This window comes from Anser cygnoides, chromosome 2 (assembly GCF_040182565.1).
Source record: "Anser cygnoides isolate HZ-2024a breed goose chromosome 2, Taihu_goose_T2T_genome, whole genome shotgun sequence".
Taxonomy (NCBI): domain Eukaryota; kingdom Metazoa; phylum Chordata; class Aves; order Anseriformes; family Anatidae; genus Anser; species Anser cygnoides.
The window spans coordinates 16,152,777-16,165,215 of NC_089874.1; the positions used below are offsets into that span (position 1 = coordinate 16,152,777).

General features: G+C 37.2%; 1 protein-coding gene and 1 long non-coding RNA gene across 3 annotated transcripts in view; one reads left to right on the top strand and one right to left on the bottom strand.

Annotated features, from left to right (window-relative positions):
* LOC136790016 (uncharacterized) overlaps positions 1-12,439 on the top strand; it is a 301,984-nt gene that overhangs the window by 184,786 nt on the left and 104,759 nt on the right. The gene's annotated exons all lie outside the window — the stretch shown is intronic.
* ZEB1 (zinc finger E-box binding homeobox 1) overlaps positions 1-12,439 on the bottom strand; it is a 128,867-nt gene that overhangs the window by 19,698 nt on the left and 96,730 nt on the right. The window contains exons 2-4 of one of the 2 annotated variants that reach the window (XM_066991529.1): positions 9,641-9,841; positions 4,220-4,282; positions 2,426-2,587 (exon numbers count right to left, since the gene is read on the bottom strand). In XM_066991529.1, coding sequence (XP_066847630.1) covers positions 2,426-2,587; positions 4,220-4,282; positions 9,641-9,841 — 426 coding nt within the window. The remainder of the gene's footprint in view (positions 1-2,425; positions 2,588-4,219; positions 4,283-9,640; positions 9,842-12,439) is intronic. The other variant, XM_066991530.1, reaches the window with a different exon arrangement.

The window sequence follows — 12,439 nt, forward strand, 5'->3', positions numbered from 1 at the left end:
TATAGTACACTTCCCTTCAATTGTTTTTTTTTTTCCATCTACAAGTCTATCCACATAATATAAAGAATACTACATTTCAGCATGAATCCAAGTCAGGGGAAATGTCAAAAGTGCGTTAAATTCTGCTTCCATTGGAGCAAATGTCGAAATGGCAATGGTTTTGCAAAGCCCACTATTAACGACTCCAATTCTCTGTGACTTCACTTGTCCAGTCCCCTGGTTTTGAAGCATAAATCTTTAGCAAGTATCATGACATTTTTTGGCATTTTCTCTTCCAAATAACTAAAACTTTGAACAACATTGTTCAGCATCATGATTTTCAGAACACTTTCCTGTAAACCTACTTAGGTAGGTACAATTTAAATTATTAATAAAAATTTGTATTTTTTATGATTACATGCAAATCATATTGCAAGTCGGTAAAACTAACTTGACAATCTGTGCCGCTGCAACCACAGATTAAAATTTTACATTAATTAAATTATAATTTTAAGATGTTACTGTTGAGCATGCATCTTATTTGAATTTTGCAAAACCTCAAAAATAAAACACAAAATATTAGAAATTCATGTCCTGCTTCTGTATATAAGTAGGCAGGTACACAGTCTAAATTTACTAAATATTTTAAACTACTTAATTTTTTTTTGCTAGAATCTCTTCTACCACAAACTCTCTGAAAGAACAGAACAGATTTGTTAGCATTGCCCCTTTCACTGATATCCCTTAGACTTAAGTACAGTAACACAGCCACAATGACATCTCTAATTCCTTTATGTAGATATTATTTTCTTTTGAAAATCCTAAATACCCCCACTAAAGAAACACAATCTGATTAAAACTCCAGAGTTTTCACAGATTATGAAAGCTGAACATGTCAAAAAGGCGCAGTGCAGAATACAAAACCAATCTGAACACGTTTTGTCTTCAAGTACGTATTCCATGATGAAGAAATGAACAAAGTCTGTCTTGACATCTCATTCAGAAGCACATTTTAAGCATTAAACTTTAAGTAGATGTTTTTTCTTCCTCTAAATCTAAAACACTACTAGTTATTAGTTTTCCTAATTATTTAAAAATAACAAAATATAGAACATTGATTTGTACCATATAAAATTATAAAGCTGGAACAGTTAACTAAGAGCAAAGAAAAGTCATAATAAAATAAAAACTTCCTATTCCAATATGAAATAATTTTTTCAATGTCTACTTGAAAGTCAGTATTTCTTAATGGGCTTCCATTAAGAAGAATAACAACAGGTCATTGCTTTATTTCACATAAACATTTTTGTGTAAGCAATATTTCTTTTTTGTCTGTTGCTGTCTTTTAAGGAAAAACAAAAAATAAAACCTGTCACAGACCAACTATCTAATAAAAGAACTTCTACCTAGTACATTCTTTTGGGCATTTTGTTCAGAAATATAAAAAGAAACGTGTTATATCTCCCCCTAAATTATTCTTACATAAAACTATCCTCTCTTGATTCAGTCTCATTGTATTTAATGAATGTTTGTTCTGTTCTTTCATATAACGCTACTGAATGGATTTATGAAAGCTTGATTTTTATTTCCAATTACTGAAGATTATTACCATTTAGGTACCCATACTACTGAATCACAGCGCACATCTTGTTTCATAAAATCAAGTTGTAGTGTTTTTTTTTGCAAGATGATCCCATCATCTCTTCAGTATTTGCAGTATGCAGCTCAGACGGGCAACTGCATCCTGGGCTACATCAACAGAGGGGTGGCCAGCAGGGGAGGGAGGTGGTTGTGCCCTCTGCTCTGCCCTTGTGAGGCCCCACTTAGAGTCCGCCACAAGATGAATGTGGAGTTGTTAGAGCAGGTCCAGAGGAGGGCCACAAGGATGATCAGAGGGCTGGAGGACTTCTATGAAGAAAGGCTGAGAGAGCTGGGGATGTTCAGCCTGGAGAAGAGAAAGCTCTGGGGAGACCTTATTGGAGCTTTTCAATACTGAAAGGGGGCTTATAAAGAAGATGGAGAGCAACTTGTTGCTCAGGCAGATAATGATAGGACAAGGGGGAATGGTTTTAAACTAAAAGAGGGGAGATTTAGATTAGGTGTTAGGAGGAAATTCTTCATTCAGAGGGTGGTGAGATATTGGAACAGGCTGCCCAGAGAAGCTGTGGATGCCCCATCCCTGGAGGTGCTCAAGGCCATGCTGAATGGAGCTGTGGGCAACCTGATCTAGTGGGTGGCACCCCTGTCCATGGCAGGGGGGTTGGAACTAGGTAATCTTTACGGTCCCTTCCAATCAAACCATTCTACGATTCTATTTAACTAAGATTTATTTTTTTTTCAAAAGCTATGTGTGTATGCGTTGTTATATTTTGAAAGACAACAGAATCTTGTCGTCAAGTACTTAGTACAACCTATTTTGAAAGACCTGAGCTGGTGGCATATTTACCATTTTCATCCTGACCACTAGCTTCTGGTGTGCCTTGTCTCTGGTCCTCCTCAGGTGCTTCAGGGTAGATAACAGCTGTATCTTCTTGTTGAAGGAATTCTTCAACGTTAGGGTCATGGTTTTGCTCATTTTCTGCATCAGAATCACATTCATCTTCTTTTACTAAAAGTACAAAAACAACATACAAGATGTCAAATGAAGACTTTAAAAAGAACATAAATGAGATTCAGTAACTCACATTTCCAAATCACACTCTATGCAAGGATTACAAAGCTCTTTACAAATACTAGTGTAGGTCAAGCTCCTTAAGATGTAGGAATATGCCAAGTTTTAAAACAGAGAAACAGTGGCATAACGACTTTTAAAAAATTGACTGAAAATACAACTGGTTTCTTTACTTCACTATATTTTTATCATTTCACATGTATCTCCCTTCAACTTCCTTAAAATTCTTGAATGCAATATTAATCACAATTTAGCCCTTGCAGTTTGAAAGACAGCCTTAAAGTCTCGGCTCCTACATTTGAAAAAGTCAATTTGTTGCCTTCAAGACAAATTTTTTAATGTTATTTTAAGACCTGTTCATTAGTGCAAGCCCAGAGGATGTTCAAACTCTGCATAACAATTTGGCTGGCTGAAACACACCAAACCTGAACTTTGAGTGGCTTGCTCTCTGGAGCTGGAAATGGGTGTCATAAAGGTTTCAGATCGAGTTAACATTCTACAAGATTTTCCAATTAAAAACTTAAGAAAAAAATCAATGAACAATTTCTTTAAAAAACTTTATTTCAAAGTTAACAAATAATACATTAAATATGTTACTTAATGCTTTGTACAATAAATATTTGCTAGCACGTGTTTGCCTAAATACATTTTTCATAGAGTTTGCTTTTACCATTGTGGAACATTCTGCGAGAGCTGTGTCTGTGACACAATAAATCATGACAGATCTCCTCTACTATTAAAAATGTGAGGTATACTTTTAATAGGAAGGAGAGGTTTTATGGTTCATTTCTCAGTGTGAAGCCTCATACTCAATTTGCAATTTGACACAATCATTTTATTACACAAGACAGTCTTTCTCATATATAGACTAATGTACTATACGGTACTTCTCCGTACTTTTTTTGAGAAGACCTGCTTTTATTGCAACTAAAAAGAATGTGTGAAACTAGCCTAACACATCAACACATCTACCTTTTTTTGTAAGTAAGGTTTACCCTGATAATATCAAACTACTTAGTGTTAAGGGCATTAAAAAATGATGCATAAAAATCTTAAGAAACTGCAGAGGTTTTATATTAATTTTTTTTTAACATTACCAAAGCAGAGTATAATAAAATGACAAAGCATCTGTCTTGTTTTGATCCTGAACCTGAAGATCCAAATTTTGTTTTGCTTTCTGTATAATCAGTAAAAATAGAGGAGTTGAAAAGAAGAAAAACACTAGCTTGGGTTTATTTTGTTATACTCCTTGCTAGGTTTAAAACACTATCTATTGACCTGTAGTTGCATTCTACACATAAGATCAGTGTTGTACTTCCTTTTGCTCTTGTTGCTGAAGCTGTTAGCAGACAAGCTGCTGTGGAGGCACTGCTCTGCTGCACCTCCAGGGTGAGGAGACCTGGACTTCTCTGGCTAAACCAGCACTTACAAGTTAAGGCCTCAAGTGTTGAAGAGCAAAGTAATTTATGAAGAGGTGTGAAAATCTTCAAGGCTTTCACAGGGATACTTAACCTGGCCAAAATTCAATAGCACTTTATGAGGAAGGGACTCAGATTAACAAACAAATACCTGTACATCCTACTTCATCTGTCTGAGCTTCAGGCCCCAGGATTTCCTTTTTTTCTTTTCCAGCTGAAATATTACAGTTCACAAAAAGAAGAGCGAGTATTAAAAACAAAACCAAACAAACCACACACCCACCAACTTAATATATTTGAGGAGCTTTTTGTTCAGCATTTTTTCCAATTCTGTATTTAGAAGAAATGCACTTAAAGACAACATTTTTTCCAAAATACAGATTCCACATGACTCCAACAGGAATTGGTTGAACCACAGAGATATTCCATGGGTAAAGAAATTAAATTTTAAAAGGAAGCTGTACCACATACTACTCATTATTTGAAGACAGGTAAAGACTGGGACAGAGTGTTTCTCCAGCAAATATGGAGTGAGCTACTTAAATAATCCGATGTACAAACAGAGCTATCTGACACATTCAGTACTATTTCCAGAAACTGGAGTATCACAAAACTAATACATTTATTTTTTCCAATTAGCAGTTTTCAGAAATGATTGATGATTTGTGGGTAATGCCTGCAAACAGCTACATACTGCTTTCTGTTTCTTGTAAACTGTCTAGGAACCACTTACAGGCTCTGATTGTTTCAACAAACACTGATTTTAAAGACATGCTCCCTACTTCAGATCAGCTGTGTACTACAGCAACGCTTCACGTACCCATTACACCTCCCAGTATGAGTTTGTGTGCTTTGTATCGGACATCCATACAGCTGGCCCCATGGAGCCTACACATTGAAGCTCTACCAGCTCCCGAAAAGCTGCGGTGTCCATGCATGTGGCACGGAAGCCTTCACTCACAGCAGACTGTTGGTTCAAATCAATAGAGGCTGAAATTGTTGCTAATTTGGATATGTTGGGTAACTGGTACCAGTAAGTTCGTATGGGAAAGGTGACTGCTGCCATTTTTGTCAGTAAATGGCTTATGGCGGGAGTGTGCAGGGAAACTATATTGCTTTTTTCATCCCTTTACTAATTATTAGAAGACTATGTTACTATATGTGAATACATTAGCAGCCAATAGATATGAGTTGATGGAAATAGAAGTATTATTTCATAGTTTTATTTTGGAGACCTTAAGTGCTTCAGAGCTATAGTGCAGAGAATGACTTTCGATCTAGATGCTAGAATGCATGACTGGCATGATCTGAAACGGTAATTGTTATATTTTTATTTACCTTTCTTTACTCTATTTTGGTGCAGGGAAAAATCATTCTGTATGGCTATTCACAACCCCAGAACATGTCAGATTTTTAATTACAGGAGAAGCCAATTTCTCTCTTATATGTAAGATGATAAATCCTAGGGCAACTTTAAGTTCTCAGATACAAAAGGGTTCCTCAGAGGAAAAGACTCTTAATTCTGTCTACCTTGACAAAACCCACCCGACCCAGAAAGGTGGGGAAGCTCTATCTGCAGACAGTCAGAAAGAAAAAAAAAAAAGGTTAAAAGGAAACTGCAACACTTAAATTTTACATTAATTTTAATTAGTATCTTAAAAAAACACACACTATAGTCCATTGATCAATACTGAAGCATTGAAGTAATTATATTTTTGGCTCACGATACCGCAGACTTTGTTCAGAATTTATAAGATGGCTGAATGCAGGCAATGAAAATTCAAGTTCAAAATTTAATTTCTTAAAAACATTCATGATACAAAATATGCTTTTTTTTTTTTTTTTCCCTAAAAAGGGTTGTGGTTTTTCTCCATTATGAAATAGGCTCTGTGGAAGAGAGGGACTATCAGTAAGCTATTACTTATAGGAGTTTAAATTATAGTGTCTCTAGCAAATTCCTCTGGCTTCATGACAAATAAAAGTGATGCTTCCCAAGGTAATGTCAAGGAATTTATGGCATTCAAGATTAATCTCAGTGAAATTAAAAACACTCTCAATTCTAATAATCATAAACTCTGGTACCGTCTCCTCTCCATATCAAAAAGTGGGGTGTAAAAAAGGGAGGAGACCTTTTCCACATGGCGTGATCTTCCCTGATGCTGTACAGACAGTTCATAATTTGAAGACTGCCAAGAAGAGCTCCACCTTTACAGCTGCGTGTGCTCGGCACTGGAAGACAGCTCCGCATCTGTGCACGCAGAAGCCCAAGTGCCACGCTGCAAATACAGCTGCTGGGAGGTAGTGGTGGCGCTGAGAAGGCTCCTCGTGCTATTTGGAAGTAAGGACAGACAGCCATGCTCTTAAACATCTCTATAGCACTTGGTAGAGTCATCAACTCCGACCTAGGCAGTCATCCAGGAGCCAGGATCAGGTGAGGCAAGGCTTCACTTCACGGTCAGCGAGGAGTGCCTGGAGCTCCCATAGCTACTTCTGGACCGCAGCTCTGCTCAGCTCTGTTCTTCTCCGTATCTAACCATTTCTTGCGAGCAGCTGCTTAGAGACACGGTGGGACTTCCTACAGCCAAACGCCAGTAACTTTCAGGTCACAGGCACCAGTGTGTGCTACCGGTGAACATGCAGGGCACTGCCACTGCATCGCAGGCTGACTGTGAAGATCTTTATATGGATAAGATAACCGATCATATTTCTGCTACTAGCAAAATGGAAATTTGGGGTGTAGGAACAAAGGCAAACTTCGCTGAAATTTCTGCCACAGTGTTATCTTCAGAGAAGGGAATAAATTACAAAGCCCATCAAAAGAGCTTCTAATTTAAATTCTTTAGAGCTCATTTTCTGGTGTACTACTCGCATGTAGCAAGCACTATCTACACTTTACAGTTATGCTCCTGTTTGCTCCTGTGAGTAAAAACTTGATCAAGAAAATGCCACACTTTTTAAAATAGCACAGCAACCTTCATCAGCAATCCATCACGCTGAGAGAGCACAACATTTTATAAGTTAAAGGAATTCTTGACTTCCAGAAGGACCTTACACCTAAAATATAATTTCACTAATTTTTAAAGTTTATTTCACGGTCTGGGCATTTTTTTTTTTAAATGTTCAATTTTTCAAAGTTATCTTACTTCCAGGCCTGAGATCTCTAGATTTCCTAAATACTTACAATACATAACTAATACTTTTTCAAGCTCATTAACAGAATAAGTCAATAGGGTTTGACCTTTGCTTTTTTAAATTGTAGTGTAGGTTTTACTTCAAACTAAGGCAAAAGAGATCACATCAGAGGATCGCTGCACACATGAATGCTGGCACACAGCCAGCAGCTTGTGCCGGATACACGTGGTTCACTTTTTCAAACTTGTACGACTGCTTCAGTTAAACCTCTGGAGATACACACCTTATATTTAAAACACCTGTTCTGAAGGTCTTCGAGAAGTTCAGTTAGAATGACTGGAAACGGAAGGAAACTAATCTGATGAAGAAATGTTACGTGTGTGTTTCTATTCTTGTGCGTTTGTGAACAGAATAAAGATGTAAAAAAAGCCATTCTGTCAGGTCCAACTAAAACTAGTAACTTTCAGTACCACTTCGGTGATGAAACCCAACTCACTACGACTGCTGTAGAGTACTTTTTCCAAAAATAATCGTCAGTCTTGATGACAGTGTTAGTGTTGCATGGACACCTACCCCAGTACCTTTCCCTTTAAGATGAAGATCACGTATTCAATACCCTTCTCTTAAGAGTTCTAGTGTACAACCAAGACGGATGATGTGATTTTCAGCTTGCACCTTTCTTTCTATGAAAGCCATAAAAAAGTAAATAGAGCTTTACCATAGCAAATCAAAACTCCATAAAACCTAATTTAACCCTCATTTTTTCTCATGCAGCCTTTGCCAGAAGTTCAAACAATTTATTAAAAAAACAAACAACTTAGAAGCAAATAAAAAACCTTCAGACTGCTATAAAAGAGACTTCAGAACATAGAATTTTTACATCAGAAATTTACGGTAATTTTAGCAAGACAATTGTTTAAATCTTTTGTCTGTCTGAACACTGATGGAAGCCTGGCTGAGTAACCAACGACCATGGCAGGGAAAACGCCATCTGATTCTCACAACACAATTACAGTAGGATTTGGTTCAAATGCTTCATTTTAAGCAGACAAATTCTAAAAGGTTAAAAATGACACATTTGAAATAGGAAGTAAAAAAAAGATATTGTTACATATCTAGAGCTCTGAAAATCTCCAGAGGCTGCCTGAGGCAAGATATTGTGGTGTAACTACCTGTATGTATAGCTCCATGAAACGTTTAGTCCACCCCTTAGCCCAGGGGTCTTCATCCATCACCTCTGGGCCCCAGTGCTGTTTCCCAGTCCATACTTCAGGCTTCCTACACCCATGTCTGAGCGGTTCAAGAAATAGTATACAAACAGCCCATTTTTATGTAACAGCAATTCCCCTTATATATAACCTGCAGTAGAACAAAGATTTTGCAGGAGAACCAAGAAAATGATCTATCTAATAATTTAGCTCCAAATTACTCATTTCGCTGCACAGCATATCTTGGCAACAGCAGCCCTGTAAAAGCTGGCTGAGTTGATGCTATTCTTTGAACTCTCAGCTGCTCGCTCTCAGCTGGACTGCAGTTAGTGACCATATGACTGCTTTCAGTTTATTTAGATGTGAGGTCATAAACTGATCTTAAATCACAAGTTTTAACAAGGTGGATGCTAAAGAATTGTGGTTGGAGTTCAGCGACAAACACTGACATACCTGAAAATATTCTGTATCTTTCAGGGAATTAAGGACAAATTCCGCAATAAATTCCAGAAATGTATGCATTTACCCCAATTTGGCTCAAACATAAGCATGCTGTCTGATATTGTGAAATTCAGTATCAAATCCCACAGGAAGAAAAAAAAAAGTGTATTTCCTCTTTGCTTCAAATTTTCTGCTTCTAAGGCTGCTGCACAATATGTACAACATATACCTCCTGACAGTGTTTACAAAACGTGGATTCACTATGAGTAAGATATCCAATTCTAAAACCAATAATCTATACTTTTTTTTTTTTTTTCCAGCTGTCTTTTGTGAGGGAAAAGGCAGAAGCAGCTCACAGGCAGAAATTTACATCTGAATATTATTTTCTTTCATGTTTTTGGCTTACTCCTTAGTCCCTAAGACACAGCTGCGAAAATCACGGCTCTTATTGGGAGCTATGGCAGAGGCCTGCCATGCAAAAAGCCTTGGAAAAACTGTAAGCAAGTAACTACTCTCTGATCACTCTTAAGAATGCAGCATCCACAGGTTGGAAGCTCCTCCTTAACAATGCAAATGAATTGAATGTATCTTGGAATCTGCTTCAAATACCGAATAAAGAAAATAAAATTTAACATAATGAATATGTTAGAAAATCTGATTCTTACTCGATTGTGGATATTCCATGTTTATCTCTTCTAATCATTTCAGTAATAAAGTAACCAAGAAATTCCATCAAGTCTTCTTTTTAGAAATATCACTCTACATAGTATCATCAGTGAAAACGAACATACCTTCATCTTCCCAGCAACTGTTTGTGCTCCCTTCTCTTTCACTGTTTTCAGGTAATACTGTATGGTCTGTTGGCAAGTCATCTTCTGGCACACTCGCATCACAGTCTGCTGCATCAGTTACACTTTCTTCTTCCACTATATGCAATTTATCTTCGTCATCTGAATCTGAGTTTGCTTCTACCACATTATTATAATTGGTGACTGCGGACAGACAAGAAGCAAAATACTGATCAATATACTCTTAATCTACAGCACGGAGGTTCAAAGCTTTCAGTACTGTGGCCAGATGCTATATCTGGGGCACCTCTGCGGAGTCACATTGTTTCTTCTTCTTTCCCTCTGTGGATGGCAGCAGCTTGAGAGCAACCTGGACTTAACGGGGGCAGACAAGAAGATATCTGCCAGCTGCAGGACTTCCAGTACTGCCAGGAATTACGGTGTCCCTCACACCTGCACACCCTGCATTAGGCTGCACAAGGAAAGGCAGTACACGACTCCAGAGCTGCCTTCTGGGCCACACCGAACCATCAGGCCTCCAGCTGGATCATTCCAGCTTGGAGGATGGCAATGCTGTTTCCTTTCAGAATACTACGGCCTGCTCAATGGTCTATGAAATACTTGATACTGCTAAGCACCATTTACTGCACGTTTTGTCACAGACAGAGGACGATGGGCTGTTTGCATATGGCAGTCCATGGGGTACAGCAGGAGAACAACTGTAGTGACACGACTGTTACGGAAGACCACACGACCCCAGGCTGAGCACACTTTGCTGAAGCTAGTCCCAGGGAGCAAGCTCCTGGCTGCAGTTAAGTGCATCTTCTTGCCTGGCTTTTCCTGTAACTAATTCCACCCCCAGGCTCCAGGCAACTGAATCAAGGAGACATGAACGGGAACAATAAGGAGACTTGATTCAGAAGTGCTAAAGTGTTCCTGATCCAAGCTAAAATGCTCTTGCAGATACACCTAAAGATCACACTACAGTAATCATGTGAATGCCAAAATCTCAGACGGGACTTAGAAAGGAAACATTTTCACCCTCTACAACAGAAAGGTAATAAGTATGCTCTTTCATCATGGAGACCATATTGTAAAAGTCTTTTGGACAAAGGATTGCACAATGATAGATACATCTCTGTCATATGGGAGCAGATGACTATTAAAATAGTCCTGATTTTTGTGAGCACAAAAGATCAGTTACAACCATTTCAATTTAAACTGTAAGGATTATGTATTAAGAAAAAAATATTTTCACAATCTGTTGGAATGTCTTGTTACTCATATGGAAGTTAAAGTTAAAAAACTATTAAACATTTATGGAATATCTATAAATGCATTACTTCTTCAATGTCAAGTTTGAGCTTCTTATTGTAATGTTTCAAAATGCAGTTTAATAACGAGAATACATTTACCGAGGAATAAACTAAAAAGACTTGTCTTGGCTGTGGCACTCCAATGGTTATGAGAACCAGAGCTGCAATGCACAGTCACGCTACTTTACAATCTCTGACTACTGTCACTGTTAGCACACCAGAAGATAGACTCATTCTTTCATGTGAAATCCTACCTATTAAAGTAGATAAATAGGACACCAGACTCCTGCTCTCCTGAAGTTAGTTCTTTTTTTTTTTTCCTTTCCTTTCCTTTCCTTTTTTTTTTTTTTTTTAAGTAGATATTCTAGTCATTTAAAAATGCATTTAAGCAGGGAAAGTGAGTAACATTATGAATTGACAAGCTACTATCTCATTTCCTCCCCATTTGGGAGAAAAATGTCCCATCTAAAATATGCATAAGCATGACAAAAGAGCCTTTTGAATCTAAAATAATAATTCCACGTTTCCATATTTTATACACATAGCATTATTTGAAAAACGTAATACACACCGCTGTTGATGGTATCACACTTTTCTAAGACAACAAATTTAGGCAAGTTGCCTAAATACTAGTATTTGGTCCATTTCTATCAATAAATTGATACTCACTTAATATTCTGTAACAGATTTTGCAAAGTAAAATAGGTACTGTAAAAGATGTGGTAACGTTGTGTGACAGATAAAATATACATACCCTCACCAAAGAAGAAGAGATTTATGAATTTATTTGCCTGGAAAATGGTAAATGTAAGTTTTAAAAAGGTTAAGAACAGACAAAAAGTAGAAGGAGGAAATGGAAAAATTGTTTTATCATGTTGTCTTAACTTGCTTTTACTGTGACGCTTAGATGTAGAGGAGTATGAATATAAAACACCATCGTATTTACCTTTGTCACATGTAAAGGAGATCAGTAAGGGCAAGGATCAAAATTCATCCACAATATATATGCAGATTTTCAGGCCTATGTGCAGAATTCTTCAGTTACTGAGATAACTACTATTTGGATTAAAAAAAATAATAATCCCTGTTTAGTTTGGGAAATTAAGTGGAATTCTTTATATTGGATTTAAAGTGTAGAATCTTTGTAGGGAAGATGAAAAAACAATCAGAAAGTCTGTCCTGAAGAATTACACTTACAGAGAAAAACTGTCTCTTCTTTTCTTCATCATGTATTTTTAAACATTTAAATATAATCTACTGATCATAGTTCTATTTACTTTGAAACATTTTCATACATTCTGACCACACTCACATGTGCTAATTCAGCAAAACTTAAAACTCATCCTCCTCACCCTCAGCCATTCTGTGAACCAAAGTGCTGGTAGGATCCTGCCTCACTTTTTCAGATGACAAAAAATTACACATTTGTGTAATGTGTTATTATACCTCCTGAGGAACACATTACAGCAGTGTTCCTAAAGCCTCA